General features: G+C 48.2%; 1 protein-coding gene across 1 annotated transcript in view; it reads right to left on the bottom strand.

The window, feature by feature from the left end:
• The window catches only part of LOC138254123 (broad substrate specificity ATP-binding cassette transporter ABCG2-like), a 610,690-nt gene that overhangs the window by 157,820 nt on the left and 432,852 nt on the right, over positions 1–20,018 (bottom strand). Inside the window, exon 11 of the mRNA XM_069205809.1 lies at positions 9,062–9,186. Coding sequence (XP_069061910.1) covers positions 9,062–9,186 — 125 coding nt within the window. The remainder of the gene's footprint in view (positions 1–9,061; positions 9,187–20,018) is intronic.

Below are 20,018 nucleotides of genomic sequence, written 5' to 3'. Positions count from 1 at the left end.
AAATCTTCATGCCCTTAACATTATTGCCAAAATATGGATTGATTTGTGAACAATGAATGTTAAAAACATTAAGGTATTGTGTGTCAGTGATTTTGTTCCTCTCTTTTTTCATGTTTTACTTAATGCTGCATTCGGCAGAAGAGTTAGCTGTTTCATAATGCTCTATTTCTGTATTTATTTTTGTGCATTTTATTACTCTTGCATAGTGCATACTTTGACTTGTACCAGGTGTTAATGAGGGGGTTTGATTGAGAGCGTTGGTGCCGAAGGCAAAGCAAAGCACCTGTCAGTGTGTTTGCGCCTCTGCAGAGCACACAGAACAATGGTCATGTATGAAATTGAAATTCGGTGTAAATGTGTGTGATGGTTGTGCAACGAGGTCAAACTATTTAGAAGACAAAAGCAAAAGGAAATAAAGTGCTCAAATGTGTATGAGTGCAGTGAATGCTTGAGATGGTAAAATGGTCAAATGAGGGAGATGCAATTAAGTGCATTCAGTAGAGTGAAAAGAGGGTGCTGAAGAGGAAAGAGGAGGTTGAAAACATGCAGATGGATGAGATGTGCAGAGAAAAAGGGCCAACATATCTAACATAAAGCCCAAATAACTGAAGGCCATACTCCTTCCACAGGCCTCAATAATATTTAATTCATAGTCTCACAATTTCAGAATTGAAACATTTCCAGTGTTAATTATTTATTTATTAGAAATCATTGTTGTTACTCATTTATCTTAAACAGAAGCCCATTGACAAAGCCAATAGGACTGACACGTTTTAGGTGTATGTAAGTTGTTGTGTCATATTTCTGGATGCAATAACATCTCAGAGAGAAACCAAATACAGGTCAGATGGCACACTAAGGGAATCACAGAAATGTATTTTACATGTCCCTTTTAGTGAACCCCCACTTTTTTCATCCCACTAAAAGACATGTCTGCACATATTTCTGTATGACTGATTGCTGCCAGCAGCTGTGGGTGCTTCCTGATGCCTGGTTAGAGCATTTTCTTCCAAGGTTTATGCTGCAATCAGTGCAAGACACTGCACAAGCACACACTTGAAAGGGCCTGAAGCTGTCACGCTGTACAATTTACACATTCAAATAACTGTTGAACTTATTATTGCAGTAAGATATGGGGCAGTTTTTAATATGTTTAATATTTCAAGGGTATACATTCGCACTGCTTTATTAACCTTGCTTTTTCACTAAATTAATTTGCTTTCAAATGCAACATTTGTAAATTTTTTTCAATTTTTTCTTGGAAGGAGGACCCACCCTGGTCTCCACGTTTGTCCATTAGTCTTGCTCGCTTCACTTGCTACATAAGAGTCATACCCAACTTTTACGCTCTACTACTTTCAAATGTTACCAGCCACCACTGAGCTCAGGGACAGAAAAGGCTCCAACCACCTTGAACCCAGCACCTGGTCTCCGCCTACTGTAAATATTGCGCCCCATGTGGTGTGACCCCAGTCCTGGATTCTGAGAAGTGGGCCTGAAGGCACCCTGCCAACTCAGCCGTGGATCCCCAGAACAGACACAGTAAAACCCATCGCTCCACAGCTTCTTGGAACCACTGCTATGCAATGCATCTCAAAGCAAGACCTCACATCTCAGCCCCACAGCTCCTTGGAACCGCCACTGTACAACACATCTTGATGCAGGACCACACATCTCAGCCCCGCAGCTTATCGAAACCACTGCTGCGTGGCGCATTCCAACACATCCCAATGCAGGATCTTGAATCGCACCCCTACAGCCTATCAGAACCCCCACTGCATGAAACACCCCCTGTGACAGACATCACATTGCTCCATTACCCAGGTTTAAAGTACTTTGTTCAGCAGATCTAACTTGAATCACGTACTCGACCCGTGCTCCATTGTGGTCGGCCTGAGTAGTGACTTTGTCCTGGTCCAGCACGACAAGATAACCACAGTTGGCGCTTTGTGCTTCCAGACACCATTTTCACTTAAATCTTTAAAACTGCATGTCTCCTGTTCTACTGATTGGATTTTTCAGATGCCACAACTCACAGCACATGCGCCAACTCTCAACTATTAAGTCATCACCATTCCATAGCTAACTATATTTAACTGTAAGAGATAAGAGGCACAAGGTGTAGCTGCTGTACATCAGTGGGGCCCAGAAGTGGTTATTAGCGATAAACCATGGGGGGAGAAGAGAGTGTAAAAGAAAACCATTTTAGATGGAGGAAAAGTCTTACAAGTTCAAATGAGCAAACCTAAATGGGTGATGTTACCAGCAATTTATACGGAAATAGTTGTATAATTTCACCTTTCTATCTTCTCAGCCACAAGAGCATCAAAATTAGAAGCCTTTGAAGGAAGCTTCTGCCACAGTGAAGAAACTAACTTCAGGAGTATGCATTTATATTTGCCAGTTTGTTCATATGAAAATATCGAAAACCTTAGGAAATTACGAACTATGAGGTCTTCTTTGAGGGGGGCAGTGTTGTGTTTTCCATAAGAATCAACTACATTAATAGCAGACTTACGTCATTGTTATCTGAACTGAGACTTCTTTATAATTTTGCACTACTGACTTAAACAGTTGCAACATGCTGAAGACGCAATATCTAAACCCAATTCCTAGACAAGCACAACATCTACAATTCCAACCCTGAAACCACAAACAGAAAAGCTGCATTTCTACATTTACAATCTAACTCTATTCTTCGTATGTATCTTCTAAAGATTTGCCATGAATATGAGTAATATGCTATGAAAGCCCCTCCTAAGAACAAACTGGGACCCTGATACTTTGAAACTTGGGAGGCAGGTTTACAAACCTTTTGCACTGGGTTTGCATCACAAAAGTGTCACAAACCTGTGCAAAATTTTGTTGTTTTATTTACTTTCCAACACAAAACTTATTTTGTGAGGTAAAGTTGCCCAAGAGCAACACAAAGCAGTGAAAAGCACTTCCTCTGCATCAAGGGGGCTTTCCATGGGTGTTCCCATGCAACCACCATGGTTTTTAGCACAAACCCCTCTCTACTAATAATTGTAGACAGGGTTTACCCCCAAAAATAACGCCACTTGAAAGCAGGCACTAAAAAGGATAAATCATTTTATTTCTCCTGACTTTTCCCACTTTTTATGTTGCTGTGCTGTACAGCACACATCCAATGTGTGAAAAGATATAAAATTAACCTAGGCATAGTATTTTGTACTGGTAGGGTATCCTGCCAGTACCAAACCTCTGGTGGATTTACGCACACACCTTTGCACTATAGCAGCCTAACTGTGCACCAACTCTGGGAAGAGAGCAGGGCTGTGCCATATCTTAGTAAAGATGGTGCTTTCCTGCTCTCTCCCTTTCACGCACCACAGTGCAGCAACTTTGGGTATTGCGTTGTGTGACAATATTGAAAATCTGGGCCTTTGTGATAAAATGCTTTCACGCACTTCACTGCCTAACTTTTTCCAGGAACGCATGTAGATGAGTTATCGGATAGTCTTGAAGTCATTATCAGGTTGCCCAAGCATGGTGGAACTGCGAGGTTCTCAGAAAATGTCTCCTCACCTTATTTTTTTAGCTTGTTCTAGATCTACAACATACTCTTAAACATATCTCTAGGTCACTTTCGATTTTAGCGTTTGTAGATTCATGGATGGCTTCAATCCTTGCCGAACTGCACCTGGTTGACAATCTGTGGAGTGGTGCGTGCATCGAGCTACTCAGGCAGGGCATCATGACTTCAGATCCATCAGGCACTTCTGGCAGCTGCGTGGGGGAGAACACAGTATGGTGGCCCATGGCAGTCCAAAGCACATTTGTTCTCAGACCGTGATCAACATCTAAGCCTTGATTACAGCAGACACAATCCACATTGGAGTTGGTCTTGTGATTCATTCTTTACCGCGCATCTTTGCAAGTTGCATGGGCTTTCTTCGATCTTCTAGTTTGCACATGACCTTTGCTTCTCCAGGTGTGCTGTGTGGCTCATTTTTGGTGCTTATGCTTTCATTCAACTTTCATTGCATAGCTTCTAACCTCGACGCTGTAGCCTGCTGTGTGTAAATTCCTTGCTACCTCTATATTGGTTCTATATGCCAAATCTTGATTGAGTTGGATGTCTCGTCAACAGTTCTATTGCACAGGTTCAATGAGTCTTGCCAATAATGATTATTTCAGCATCTCTAATGCCAATTTACTATTTAAATATTTACACCTCCACGTTTTGCAGTAGTACCCACTTTCTCAGTTTAGGTTTCTCCTCGTGGTGATTGGTTCCTTCAAGACGCTCCTGCTTTGTATGCATACCCCCCCCACCCCCCACCTCCAATATTTCCCCACTTTTGTTTTGGGCACGGGATCAATTTAAGATTCGCTGCAGTAGTGAGAGGTAGGGTGGTAATGGGATGAGTTGTTACTGTGTCGCTGAGTCCAAGAATCCTTTGCTTGAAATGTCTTAAAACAGCAGCCAGTCAATCAGCAGTAAAATGTTCCACAACCCAGGTATTCTTCAAATATGAAAGAGGACTAGGGCCTCCATAGAATGCAAATAATGCTGGAGACTAGATCCAACGATGATATGCACTTAGAGATCAGAGAACCCTTTTATGTACCTATGCTTGTCGGGTATTCCCAGACTAAGGACACCAACTCGAACTAACGTCGGTTGCTCTCTTCCACAAATCAGCTGCTGTGCGAGGATGACTAAAATGAAATGTAATCTTTTGAGAAAATTCTACGAGCCAGATGTATCAAAGAGTTTTACCCATTCTGTGTCTAGGGGTAAATGTGTACATACTAATTCTATGCGCTCACGGAGGCTGGCGAAAAAAGGAGGAGATTACCCCCCACCAACACATTACTGGGGTGTGAAAATGCCTTCGATATGTTTTCTTATGTCCCAGGACTTGATCGATGACCACGGAACTGGTACCACCAAACAGTCTCTCTGCTTGACTTTGTTCTGAAAATGTGAAACTGTCCTGTGTTTTAGCACCTGCGAGTATCCCAGGCCTGGTAATACCTAATAATCACACACACAGGTATACCCGCCTAGGTTGACGTTTGATGCTGACACGTTCCTATGTAAGGGGTGTTAAAAGGAACTGTTGTTTTAGAAGACTTTGCTGAAAGTGGGAGGAGAGTAATTTTTTGTTCATTCTTCTGGGGATAGGTAGGCTATTGTCCAGAGATTCCTTTTTTCCAAATTAACACACTTGTTAACTTTGTTATTAAGTCTTTTTAATTTTTTTTAATTATGTGTCGGTTGCCACTCTGACCTAGAATTTAGGGGCATATTTATACTCCGTTTGCGCCGAATTTGCGTCATTTTTTCCGACGCAAATTCGGCGCAAAACTAACGCCATATTTATACTTTGGCGTTAGACGCGTCTAGCGCCAAAGTATGAGGAAAGAGCGTCATTTTTTTGCGTGAACGCCTTCCTTGCGTTAATGAGATGCAAGGTAGGCGTTCCTGTCTAAAAAAATGACTGCGACGCAAATGCGTCGTATTTATACTCCCGGGCAAAAATCACGCCCGGGAGTGGGCGGGGCAAAAAACCCTGCATTTGCGCCTCTTTTTAACGCCTGGGTCAGGGCAGGCGTTAAGGGACCTGTGGGCTCAAAATGAGCCCACAGCTGCCCTCCCATGCCCCCAGGGACCCCCCCTGCCACCCTTGCCCACCCCAGGAGGACACCCAAGGATGGAGGGACCCATCCCAGGGACAGTCAGGTAAGTTCAGGTAAGTATAATTTTTTATTTTTGTTATATTTTTTTTTGGCATAGAGGGGGCCTGATTTGTGCCCCCCTACATGCCTCAATGCCCAATGACCATGCCCAGGGGACATAAGTCCCCTGGGCATGGCCATTGGGCAAGGGGGCATGACTCCTGTCTTTACTAAGACAGGAGTCATGTAAATGGCGTCTGGGCGTCGTTAAAAATGGCGCAAATCGGGTGGAGGCGATTTTTTGGTGTCAACCTGACTTGCACCATTTTAAGACGCCCTAACGCCATTTTCCCCAACGCCGGCGCTGCCTGGTGTACGTGGTTTTTTTCCACGCACACCAGGCAGCGCCGGTCTGCTAGCGCCAGCTAACGCCATTCAATAAATACGGCGCCCGCATGGCGCTTCAGAATGGCGTTAGCCGGCGCAAAACTTTTTGACGCTAAACTGCGTTAGCGCAGTTTAGCGTCAAAAAGTATAAATACGGGCCTTAATCTCTACAATAGAATGAAATGGGACCTAAACGAGCATTTGGGCTTGTCTCATGAAATCAGATTTGTGCTTCATTTGATTTAGCATCAGTGGGAATCGTGTTAACAGACCACCTTCTCCGGTGACGTATTTCCATAGGAGGAGACTGGAAAATAAAGTTCACCTTTTTTTGAATTTTTATGAAAAAAATAGAAAAAAGTACTCATGTAGTGCATGCTCTCCTGGGCAGCCACTAAGAACAAGAGAGTTGTGCCTTTGAATGAAAGATTCACAATGTCCTGCACAATTAGGAAATAAATCATTTTCGGCTCTCTGCATGTCCTCCTCATTTGCATTTACTTCTTTCACCCCTGCCACGCCCATGGAAGAACCAAGGGAAATATTTAATAAATTACACGGGTACCCCATGTTTGCACCAGATGAGATAATCTGCCCGAGTGGTGTTATTTTTCACTTTTATATATAATGCGGTTTAGCTCCACTACATTCTGTAGCCATAAGTTGTTCTGTGTGAGCAATAAGTAAACATCTTTACAGTAGACTTTTTTTCTGGGAACAGACGGCCCTGCGCTGCTTCCGCTTTAAACCAGATACCTTATTCATGAATAGAAGCATATGGTTATTGAGGGGCATTCAATTTACAACACGTTTTACAATGCAGCATCATATACACAAATAACGAAAGATACAGTAATCAGATCAGTCACAGTTACCAAGAAAACAGTTCAAAACACCAACCTGGGTGAATTTTGCGTTACCTTATTCTGTCGCTGTTTTATTCTCCTTTTCGTTTAATATTTCAGGACATCACAGTCATTTCATCATAGCGAACGTCTTTATACAAACTTTGCATGTCATGCCTACTTTAATCTGCATTGCATTACGTACATATTCCTCTTCTGTAAAGCACGCGTAAATGTGCTGCTCTCCACTGTCCAAACTTATCAATTCAATGTTCAGTCTTGTTCGCAACACAGTAAATACTGTAGGGAAACAATAATGAAGAAAACCAGCACACCCTTCTACTGTGGAACCCGATACATAGCACAAAGGCCGTTGGCAGGTAAGTAATCTGGTACAAATGCAAAACCTGGGCAGTTTATGCAATTTGTTCTCCACCAAATACTCAATAACAAGAGGAAGGATGTGTGAGAGTTATTTACCACAGCTGGTAAATACCAACACCATGCAGTGTGGTGTTTTATTGGGTGCAGTAAATATCTCCAATTTTCCTCATGGAAATGGAAAATTAGATGTGCAATTTGATGCGATCCGATAAGGTTCAGATTTTACACGCACAAAACCATAGAAACTCAACAGTTATAATTATGCTTATCTCTGAACACTATAACTCGTGCTGTAAGATAACTATAACTTGCGCCTTCACCATGCACTTCTCCTTACCCCACATATTACATGAGTAATATCTTCTTTGACATTCTTCATATGTCGGAATCCACCACTTGTTTTCACCTTGTAGAGTTTGACAGCTTTGACCTGCTAAAGTTCACCAGAGCAACATTGCAGGGGTGCAGTTCTAACCGAAATCGAGGTGTTCCACTCCGCACAAACAGGGGTTTGCACAGCTGTTGAATTTTCAAGGCCCACTTAGAATCGGAGGTCTAGGTGCCACACACAACTGTAGAAAAGTATGCATACTTAAGAAAACATGTGCTCTTCTACGCAAATGTTTCGACTGCAAAAAATATATATTCATCTAGAGTGTTTAAATCAGGATCAGATGTTTCATGTGTTTTCAAGAATGGACGATTCTACATCATAAACTGAAGACCTTGTATTGGAAGAGGAAGAACTTTGCTTGCAATCGTCCTTCCTTGTTTTAGTAAATCAAGATGATCCACACAGAAAGTTAAGTTGATTCCAGGTATTAAAATCAGTTAACTGAGCTTCTCCTTGTAGGTTCTATCCTCTTCACTCACCTTCCCATGGGTTAGGTTTGGTGTCAGGTAAACCATGCTTAGATTGTAAAAGAATTAGTGCCAGTGCCCAAAGCTTGCTCAAAAGCCCACGCCACGCTATTAAATGTCAGTGCGCCGAATACTAAGGCTGTATAGTCTTGAATCTACCAACTGCCTCCTTATTCCACTACCAGACACTCCCTGCTCCTTTATCTCACTCTTGCAGCTTCCGCCTTTCTCAGTTTATGACCGTTTTTCCGTCTTTCTTTTCCTCAGCCTTTCCAATTTGTGTGTTTTTCCCTCTCTAGCTCACTGTCAATGTCTGATGAAAGAAAATAAGTACTGGTTCTGCAAAATGAGTGCTCGTGGTCTCCACCAGCAACCACTGATTCATACAACAGTAAAATAAAAAAGTCCAATATCAGAATGAGAAATAGTATTGGGCTGCGCAAGCATACCTCCATTTCTAGACTGAAATATAATATTAATAATAAAGCTTCTAACATTAATGGCAGTAGTAGATTATTTCTTGCACCTTCCTCTAACATTGTATTCACTTGCCAACAATTTTCCAGGGGTGTAATTTGTCAAGGCATGTCTACACTTTGATGATGATGGCTTCATTAGAAGCATAGTGGATGAGTGGTCCTACATCCCTGGAGACTGTGTAGTGGGAGAGGAGATGTCACTATGGTGCAAGGGTATGGGAAGGGGTAATATATTTTCCACATGGACCTCTTTCAAGGGTCGATTATGTAAAATAGCAAAACTCAATGCTGGTTTGAAACAACGAGTAGATGAACACCTGAGTACGTGAGATCCAATGTTAAGACAGTACTCTATCGAAAGGTATTATGGGTTTCAAATTCTTGAGGAAAGTATGAATGTGATGCACAAAGACAAAACTCAGGGGCTGACTCAATCCTGTTCTGTCGAATACTCACCAATCATGAAATAAGCTATGCAGGTGAAGATGATCCCTGGTAAAGACCGCATAGGTATAAAATCTGCCAACAATTTTGATAAGAAATAAACAGATATTCTGTAGTATCCGCTGATGTACTCATGCCTGCAACACACAAAACATACATATTAATTATGTGGAATTCAATTGTGCCATATCACGTCTGTGGCCAGCTACCATAACTAAAATATCAACCTGTATGACAGGCTTTTAAGGATTATTTATGCCATTCTTTCAAGTTGGGAAAGGAAAAAAGTGATGGGAGGGTGGATTGCTTGAACTAGTGTCAGCCACGAGCTCTGGGCCCAGTCCACCGTTTTTCTACCCATCATACCACCGGAGGCAGGAAGCAGCCATATACAAATATGTATTGGTTCTTCTCCAATAAGAACAGTCCAAGCAAAACAGCGAATCCAGGTTACCTCTGAAAAGGAACATAAGCAATCCTAGGTCGGTTGCAGCCTAATGGCTGAGATTAAATCAAGCAACCCACACATCCTTTTTTGCTTTATTCACTAACACTGAGGCAGTGCTATACAGTGTCTATATATGCAGATGATGTGCTTTTTGTCAAATTTATGGAACTCGGTGAACACTTTTTGAGGTTGGGAGCAGCTCAGATTAGGTCCATTTGGCCACGAATGATCACAACCCAGATGTTTGAGTCCCTTAAAAAGAAACTAAACTGACTAAAAAAGAGAAAAGTACAATGTCCTGCAAAACTATAAGCTGGTGATGTTTTTGTAGAAAACCAAATTTCGTTATCCACTTGGTATAAAAAAATATTTTTTTAATTATCTCATTTCTGGTGATGTGATCTGGTAGACATAAATACTGTCAGTACACTACAGAGCCATCTTGGAGTGTTATAATTCCAATTAAAACAGTTATTTAAGCCAAAGTATAAAAGAAGGGTGATTTACAATAACTTATAACATTTGCTGGCTTTCCCATGCAAATCGACTGTTTGTAAAAACATTTCTTATCCCAATCTGAGCTTGATGATGCTGCAAGAGATCTGGATGGCGTGTAGCCAACAGTGGTTAGTGTAGTTGGCTGTACTCACCTACAGTATGTGGACATCTTGATCTGCCCCTTTGTTAAGAATTCCAGAAAGTATGTCTAACAACACACAAGCGCAGGGTAGACCTGAGAGCCCAAACAGTAGAATCTCTGGAAGAAAGTGCATGCTTTCTTGAATCATTCTGTTTGATCTGCCGCTTTAGTGACTGACTGTTCTGGGCAGTAACAGTGTGATCACTGAGGATACCACGAATAAGCGGGAGTGGCTATTTCACCGCTGCTCTTAGTTTGCACCACCCTTTGGCTTGCAACAAAGGGGTAAAATAGAGGGGAAAGTTTTGCTAAATCCAGTTGCATTGAAAATCACATATGATTGGGGTACCAGCAACCACAAGGAGCCACCATGTTTGAGCCAACGCAAGAAAGTCTTTATCCATCTATTAACCAAGGTATGTGTGAGGAGTAACTACTGTGCTAGTTTGCAAAACTATGTGCAATGCTTGTACAATATATTATTGTGTGCCTTCTCGCAGGTGACCATAGCAATTTTCAGCAAAACCAGATTTTATTGCATTTTTGCTTTAGTTTTACCCCTCCTCACCAGGTCATAGCGAGACTGGTGACTGGTGTTTATAAAATGTCTGGTTCATGATAATCACCTTTCCGGCTCTGACCACTTCAACCCAACCCAGCCTGTCTTCCACATATGAATAGAAAGCCTCAGAAGACAGGCACCCTGAATAATAGTATTATTATTATTAATACTAATAATAATAATAATAAAAATAACAACAACAATATTATTGGTGTTAATATTAATATCAGTATGATTAATATTATCATCATCTGATGGAATGAAGAACAGTTTTACTGAGCACTCCCTAATTCTCCTGACACTGAAATTTGTAAGTGCCACATCCCCTGACTGTGCACTGACGTCTCTTCCACAAATATGGATATGTATTGCAGCTTTGAAGCCAATTATTCGCATCTCTTTGGACTTTGAAAGAAGCCTCAAGCATTCTGCTGGAAGAGTCCGTGTGTCAGGAATGGAATTCTGTTTTGCCATCACCCCTAAGTTAGGAAAAAACCTTATTGTAGGAACATGTCAAGTGGAAAATAGTTGCCACTACACAACAAGGACACAAGCATAGCAGATAAAAGCCTGGTACATGCCCACCAGAAAGTGGAGGTTGACTTGAGAGGGAACCAGCACATGCACCACAAAGAAGCTCAGCTCAGCAGACAATACTTAACTATGTTCACACACATAGCTCTGCCTGAAGCTGCATCAAGACTAAGGCCCACATTACGACTTTGGCGGTATTTCGGCAAGACTATCGCGCTGGCGGTCGCCGAAATACCACCAGAGATGGCTGTACGGCCACATTCCACCCACCGCCAGGCTGACCAATGGCAAAAGAGAGGCGGTCCAACCACCAGCAAGCCACAAAAAGAAGACTCCGCCTGCCAGATTATGAGCCACAATTCAGCAAGGCGGTCACTGCACAGTGGTAAACCATTGGTGGGTCACACCGCTGTGCTACAACCAATGAGGTATTGTTGCTGCCTACTGGGGACTGGGGCCCATGATGTGTAATGCCGGCGTTGACGGTCTGGTACACTGTGGCAGTCACTGCCTTTATCTGCCCCCTACCTGACAACCTCCACGACTTGGGCTGCTGTGTGATTCCTTCCAGGTATGCGGGACGACTGTAATGGGGGGAGTGTGTGCGAGATGTGTATGTTTGGGGTGTGTGCAGGCATGTGTGTGCATCTGAATGGGTGTGTGTAGTTGTGGGGGTGCGGTTGTGTGGGACAGGAATGCGTTTTCCTGTCTTGGGGTGCGTTACCGCCAGGGTTTTTGTGGCGGAGCGACCGCCGCCAAAACCCTGGCGGTGTGCACCCTCGTAATACGGTCAGCGGTGTCATGCATGTCACTGGCCGGAGAAGGCACCTGCCAGCTGCGGAGGTCCGCCCAAATTGGTGGGACTGGCGGCAGTGTGACTGTTTGGCATTGGCCACACCGCCTTCCTCATAATACAGCGGTCTTCACCGCCAAGACCGCAGCGGTGAGACCACCACCTCCACTGCGGTGGTACCCGGACCACCAACCTCGTAATGACCTCCTAAGACCTGTGACCCTGGGGGGCAGATTTGAGAGCCCCTTGCGCCTCCTTGGGCCACATTAGCATTATTTATTTTTACGCTAATGTGGCCCAATGAGGCCAAAATCGCTGCACCAGATTTACAAAGTGGTGCAATGCATGTATTGCACCACTTTGTAACCCTTTGCACGCCATTATGCCTGTGCCAGGCATAATGTATGCAAAGGGGGTGTTCCCCCACTAGGGGTGCTGAAAAAATGGTGCAAAGAAATATACAATATTGGCACTTTTAACACCTGCTCAGAGCAGGCATTAAAAGGAGGCACACCATTGGTTACAATGGGCCACAATGGGCTTTGAAGGATTAGCATCCAAAATTTTGATACTATTCCTGCAAAGCTCCGAACTACCGCCATGGTGCGCTGTATCTTAGATATGGCACACAGCTGGTGGCATAGGGGGGGACATTAAGGGGTGCACTTTCCTTAAATCAGGCCCTTAGTGTTTCAAAAGCATGGCATGAAGAACACTTCTTCCACCTCTGTTCTTCGCTATGCGCTCACTCATCCTTGACAGTAAGCCTGGCTCTTTCACCAGGTCTGGTATCTAATGGTGCCTCGCGAAACCAGCAACAACAACACTGAAAGACTTTCAATGACAACAATTGTGGGTTAGTTCAGGCAAAAATTATTGTGGTCCTCATTACGAATCTGGCGGTCTTAAGACCGTCAGACTCACGGTGGCGGTCAGACCGCCGTAGTCGTAGTGGTCCAACAGCCACATTATGATCGTTTTGGTGATCTCTATGTGCTATTCGTAGGCTTTTTTCATCTGTATTTTTGAGTGTGTTTTGTGTTTTGAAGTGTTGATTTTATAGGCTTTTTACATGTGCATATTGGAGTGTGTTTCGTGTTTTATAATATCTTTGTTTTTACGTTAGTCTATTTATTAACGTGTGTAGATCGGAGTGTGTTTTCGGTTTAGTAAAATGTATTTCTATTGGGTTTTTATTTGTGAATATCAGTGTGTTTTGTGTGTTTTTGATTTTGTAAATGTGATTGCCTTTGGTACAATGTTTAATTTGCATTTTTATTCTGTGCTGTGTTTTTTTTAAATTAAAGGATGCCGAGATTTTAATTTGGTTTCCCACCTTTAATGTTTGTAGTTTTTGTTGCTTTGTTATATTTTGTTTTATGAATTGTTTGAAAAAAATAATTAGTTTATTTTAAAGGCTTGCCTGAATTAGCACAGAGGGCGACAGCCTCTCATTGGTACCTAAGCAAAATAATTAAAGCACAGATTTTATTTTTTAGCTATTTGTTCTGCTTTAGCATAATAATATTTATTTATATGTTGGCTAGTTGCTGAAGCTTTACATGGCTTGTTTTACATGTATTAGGGATAGCCTTTTTTATTTTAGATGGCGCATTTTATATATAGCACAAAATCCACCTAAATGGAGCGCTTTAAATGAGAACCAGATACATTTCACAAATTTTGGGGTTGGCATGGGGAGCTTAGGTGATTTAGACAAAATCTTAGGATGTTAACCCCATGCCAAACCTTGCACCTGGATTTCTACCCTCAAGCTAGCCAGTTGAAATTATTTCGACATATGCTCTCTTCTAAGTTGTTGTACTTTATATATAGCGCCTAATTCTCCTGACGGTATTGGAGCACTTTATATAACTGCCAGTTACGTTACACTACAACACCGTTTTTTTGGGGTTGGCACGGAGAGCTTAAGTGATTTGCAGAAAATTATAGCATGATAACCCCACGCCAAAACTTGCATCTGGTTTTCTACCTTCAAGGCTCGGCAGCTGTCTCCTGAACCGCTTCATTAACAAAAAACAAGAGACATTTTATCCCAAAGGCTTGTATGTATTATTAATAAAATACATACATAAAGATTGTGAAGATGTATAGTATTTGTTTTCTGACCTTCTTTATGTGTGTTGTAGGCTTCTTTGGTACAATGTGAACTTATCCAGAAGGCATTGGAGCGCGTTCACAGAAGCACCAGTTATGTAACACAAAAATCTTTGTTTTTATAATAAGCACGAGGAGATTAAGTGGGTCATTCCAACCCTGGCGGTCGGTGATAAAGCGGCGGCCAACCCGCCAACAGGCAGGCGGTAAAAAAAAAAGAATTCTGACCCTGGTGGGAACCGCCAACACAGACCGCCACTTTAACACTCCGACCGCCACGGCGGGACAGACAAACAGCGCGGCGGTCACCGCCAACAGGCAGGCGGCAGACAACGTACCGCCCACCCTATCACAACTCACCAATCCGCCACCTTTTCCGGGGCGGGAGCACCGCCGATAAAAACACGGCGGAAACAGACTACGAACGGGAAAACGCTCACCTCTATACACTCCACGAGGACGGAGGACAGCATGGAGCCCGAATTGAACATCCTACCAGGAGTACGAACTCCGGCGCAGACGACAACGGTGAGTACCGCACCTACGACACAGGGGAGGGGGGAGAAGGAAGGGTTACGGGCACACACATACGCAATACACCCACCCCCCAACTATCTACACACCAATGCAGAGCACCAAGTCAAAGTGACACCACCCAAACCCCCCGGAATAATGCAAAGATATAATTAAAGTGAGAAACTAAATTTATGTATAAAATAGGTTCATTGAAGTCATGGTAAAATAGGAAAATAAAACAAAAAAATTCGAGTTTAAACATTGCGTAACCGATAAATAGAGGCAATAAGTCCAGCACAGTCACTGAAATTTCAACTGTCCGTGGGCCAAAGTGTACCAACACATGGGCAAAGCCCACACAGGAGACTTGAGTCCGTTGGAGAGAACACTGCAGGGGCATCAGATGATAAAACTACAGGCACCTGAGGGGGAAGGGAAGGGGGGGCACCACAGCCATATGAGTCCACGACGCCAGATCCACGAAGGGGCCACCATGCCCTCTGTGCCATCCTGGGGAGTGCAAAGCCACAGTCTCACAAGTCTCTACAGTGGGTGGCTTGCCCACTGTTCAATCCTGGGGAGTGCAAAGCCACAGTCTCTCAAGTCTCTACAGTGGGTGGCTTGCCCACTGTTCAATCCTGGGGAGTGCAAAGCCACAGTCTCTCAAGTGGATAACAGTCTCCACAGGCAATGGAGGAGGCAGGGTGGGCCGAGTGCAGCATGAACAGTAGCTCGACACAGACCCGGCACTGTCATTGGGCCAGCGGTGCTTGAGACGGCGGGGCCCAGCGGAGCGGTGCTTGAGAGGAAGGGCCCAGCGGAGCGGTGCTTGAGACGGCGGGGCCCAGCGGAGCGGTGCTTGACAGGAAGGGCCCAGCGGAGCGGTGCTTGAGACGGCGGGGCCCAGCGGAGCGGTGCTTGACAGGAAGAGCCCAGCGGAGCAGTGCTTGAGACGGCGGGGCCCAGCGGAGCGGTGCTTGACAGGAAGGGCCCAGCGGAGCGGTGCTTGACAGGAAGTGCCCAGCGGAGCGGTGCTTGACAGGAAGGGCCCAGCGGAGCGGTGCTTGAGACGGCGGGGCCCAGCGGAGCGGTGCTTGAGATGAGGGCCCAGCAGAGCGGTGCTTGAGACGGCGGGGCCCAGCGGAGCGGTGCTTGACAGGAAGGGCCCAGCGGAGCGGTGCTTGAGACGGCGGGGCCCAGCGGAGCGGTGCTTGACAGGAAGGGCCGAGCGGAGCGGTGCTTGAGACGGCGGGGCCGAGCGGAGCGGTGCTTGAGATGAGGGCCCAGCAGAGCGGTGCTTGAGACGGCGGGCCCAGCGGAGCGGTGCTTGACAGGAAGGGCCCAGCGGAGCGGTGCTTGAGACGGCGGGGCCCAGCGGAGTGGTGCTTGAGACGGCGGGGCCCAGCGGAGCAGTGCTTGACAGGAAGGGCCCAGCGGAGCGGTGCTTGAGACGGCGGGGCCCAGCGGAGCGGTGCTTGACAGGAAGGGCCCAGCGGAGCGGTGCTTGAGACGGCGGGGCCCAGCGGAGCGGTGCTTGACAGGAAGGGCCCAGCGGAGCGGTGCTTGACAGGAAGGGCCCAGCGGAGCGGTGCTTGAGACGGCGGGGCCCAGCGGAGCGGTGCTTGAGATGAGGGCCCAGCAGAGCGGTGCTTGAGACGGCGGGGCCCAGCAGAACAGTGCTTGACAGGAAAGGCCCAGCGGAGCGGTGCTTGGGACGGCGGGGCCCAGCGGAGCGGTGCTTGACAGGAAGTGCCCAGCGGAGCGGTGCTTGACAGGAAGGGCCCAGCAGAGCGGTGCTTGACAGGAAGGGCCCAGCGGAGCGGTGCTTGAGACGGCGGGGCCCAGCGGAGCGGTGCTTGAGATGAGGGCCCAGCAGAGCGGTGCTTGAGACGGCGGGGCCCAGCGGAGCGGTGCTTGACAGGAAGGGCCCAGCGGAGCGGTGCTTGAGACGGCGGGGCCCAGCTGAGCGGTGCTTGAGACGGCGGGCCCAGCGGAGCGGTGCTTGACAGGAGGGGCCCAGCGGAGCGGTGCTTGAGACGGCGGGGCCCAGCGGAGCGGTGCTAGACAGGAAGGGCCCAGCGGAGCGGTGCTTGAGAAGGTGGGGCCCAGCGGAGCGGTGGTTGAGATGAGGGCCCAGCAGAGCGGTGCTTGAGACGGTGGGGCCCAGCGGAGCGGTGCTTGACAGGAAGGGCCCAGCGGAGCGGTGCTTGAGACGGCGGGGCCCAGCAGAGCGGTGCTTGACAGGAAGGGCCCAGCGGAGCGGTGCTTGACAGGAAGGGCCCAGCGGAGCGGTGCTTGAGACGGCGGGGCCCAGCAGAGCGGTGCTTGAGACGGCGGGGCCCAGCGGAGCGGTGCTTGACAGGAAGGGCCCAGCGGAGCGGTGCTTGAGACGGCGGGGCCCAGCGGAGCGGTGCTTGAGACGGCGGGGCCCAGCGGAGCGGTGCTTGAGATGAGGGCCCAGCAGAGCGGTGCTTGAGACGGCGGGGCCCAGCGGAGCGGTGCTTGACAGGAAGGGCCCAGCGGAGCGGTGCTTGAGACGGCGGGGCCCAGCGGAGCGGTGCTTGACAGGAAGGGCCCAGCGGAGCGGTGCTTGAGACGGCGGGGATCAGCGGAGCGGTGCTTGACAGGAAGGGCCCAGCGGAACGGTGCTTGAGACGGCGGGGCCCTGTTCAGCGGTGCCTATCTTCACGGCGGGGCCCTGTTCAGCGGTGCCTATCTTCACGGCGGGGCCCTGTTCAGCGGTGCCTATCTGGACGGCGGGGCCCTCTTCAGCTGTGCCTTTCTGCACGGCAGGGCCCTGTTCAGCGGTGCCTATCTTCACGGCGGGGCCTTGTTCAGCGGTGCCTATCTTCACGGCGGGGCCCTGTTCAGCGGTGCCTATCTGGACGGCGGGGCCCTGTTCAGCGGTGCCTATCTGGACGGCGGGGCCCTGTTCAGCGGTGCCTTTCTGGACGGCGGGGCCCTGTTCAGCGGTGCTTGTTCTGTAAGTCAAGGGAGTCAGACCTGGCCAGGACTCCCTTCTCAGTCGCCCTCCGACCGTGCAGTTGCTGGACCCTTCGGTGACGGTGTCCTGGGCCCTTGGGTGTCCTCCCTCACACCCGGGATGTGGCTTGTGGGGCCCTCCTGGTCCGCGCTCCCGCTGGCTGACTTCTCCGCCCTGGTGCCCTTGCCCTCCTTCGATGTGGCTATCTGGGCCTTGCCTCCCCTGGATGTTGTGGCAGGTGAAGTGGCCGAACTTTGGTCCTTGGGGGCAGCCGTGTCAGTCTTCTCGCGGCAGTCCCTTACTTTACGGGTCCTCTTTCCAGGGGGGGGGCTGGCTGTCCCCTTGCTGCTGACCGATGTATCACTGCTGGCAAAGGGGGGACTCCAAAATCCCTGCACCACGGTGACCCTTGAAGCCGGGCTGGTGGTGGCTGAGGCGCTCTTGGGACTCTTAGCAGATGGAGGGGGTGGGTCAGGTGAGGGAAAGAGGTCAAGAGTGGAGAGGTAACGTTTTTTAGGGCCAAGGTAAAGGGTAGGTGTAGTGGTTATGGGAGTGGAGGAAGAGGAGGTGGTTGTAGGAGAGTCAGGTGTGCTGTCCTTGGGTGAAGGCGCATGGGCTGGAGGCTGTCGTGAGGTGGTTGGCTGTTGGGTGGGTGGCTGCCTGCGTTTGTGTGTCTTGGAAGAGGGGGTGACAGACACAGTGGGAGAGGACACAGGGGACGTGTAAATGGCAGTGGGGGTGGTGACTGCACGTGTGCGGACTGTACTGGAGGGTGTGCTGGTGATGGAAGTACTGGCTGTTGGTGGTGTGCATGCAGGTGTGAGTGGAGACGTCACAGGGAGGGAGGAGGGAGACGAGGAGGTGGGGGACACAGAGGTGGTAGTGGCTGTTGGCATGTCTGCATCTGGGTGTTGCTTGGGTGAATGTTTGTGTGATCTGTGGTGCTTATGTCTGGATGAGCTGCCCTTGGGTGTTGAGGTGTGTGCAGGCTGGTCTGATGGTGTGGATGGGATAGGCTGAGGAACAGGAGACAGAGACAGGGTGGAGGCAGTTAGAAGAGGGAGGCTGGAAACAGGGACAATGGCTGCCGTCAGTGCTGAGGCCAGAGCATTGAACGATCGTTGATGGGCAGCCTGACCTGAATGAATGCCCTCCAGGTATGCATTGCTACGATGCACCTCCCTCTCTACCCCCTGGATGGCATTCAAAAGGGTAGACTGCCCAACAATGATGGTCTGTAGGAGGTCAATGACCTCCTCACTGAGGGCAGCAGGGGTAACAGGGGCAGGGCCTGAGGTGCCTGGGGCGAAGGAGATGCCCGCCTTCTTGGGCGAGTGGGCACGGAGCGAAGGCTGAGGGGCTGCTGGGAGGGCGGAGCTGGTGCGCTGGGTGGCGGCTGTACCTGTAGAGGCGGGGGGCACGGATGTTGCCGCCACCGCTAGGGAGCTCCCATCCGAGGACGTGTCGGTGTCGCTGGTGTCACCACGGGTCCCCATTGTGAAGCTCCCCTCGCCCTCCGTATCACTGGTGGCCTCGGTGTCTGTGCCATGGCCCACCGGGGCCTTGTGAGTTGCAGCTCCCTCGTGCTCCGCTGCCAATTCTCCTCCGCCTGATGATGCTAATGCACACATGCACAAGAAGATAAAGAAAAAGGGTGGGGGGAGAAATAAAGACAGGTTGAGTGCATGCATTGTCAACACCGTTTGCGGAGAGGACAGACACAGGAGCCTCATGCACTAAGCCGCGCAATCGGGGTACACTACTCAGTACTTGTGACTAGGCCAACAGGTCTAGGGACAACAAACGTGCACATGGGTGATGCAGGACCATGGATAGCTGTACTTGTCACCCTACAGAGGTGGGGGGCGGGGGCACAGGGACATGGCTAAAGGAGAGGACTACATTACAGAAAGCGCCCTGGCCTAATGTCACCCACAGCCCTCCTCCCCCACCCAGACGCCTTCACTGCGCGTAAAGATAGCTGAATGTGCTGGTACTCACCCCCTTGTGTCTGCTGTGATGTCCTCACGCGCCCATCCAAATCGGGGTAGGCCACCGCCAGGATCCGGGACATCAGGGGGGTCAGGGTACGACTGGCACCCCTCCTAGGTTGGGAGGCCATCCCCAGCAGTGACTCGGCGGTCTTCCTGGTCCCGCGGCGGATGTCCTCCCACCTCTTGCGGCAGTGGGTGCCCCGTCTGTTGTGGACCCCCAGGGTCCGGACTTCCTTGGCGATGGCATGCCAAATGTCGATCTTCTGATGGGCGCTGACCTATTTGACATGTACAAGGTGGAATTGGAAATATCATCAATTTTCCGCATGAGAGATGTGATTGCCCCCCCCTCCCCAACCTTGCCATGTGGCACATGCTCTC

Source organism: Pleurodeles waltl, chromosome 1_2 (genome assembly GCF_031143425.1).
Source record: "Pleurodeles waltl isolate 20211129_DDA chromosome 1_2, aPleWal1.hap1.20221129, whole genome shotgun sequence".
Classification (NCBI taxonomy): domain Eukaryota; kingdom Metazoa; phylum Chordata; class Amphibia; order Caudata; family Salamandridae; genus Pleurodeles; species Pleurodeles waltl.
Note: the sequence above shows the minus strand (reverse complement) of the source record. Positions and strands in the feature narration are given on the sequence as shown.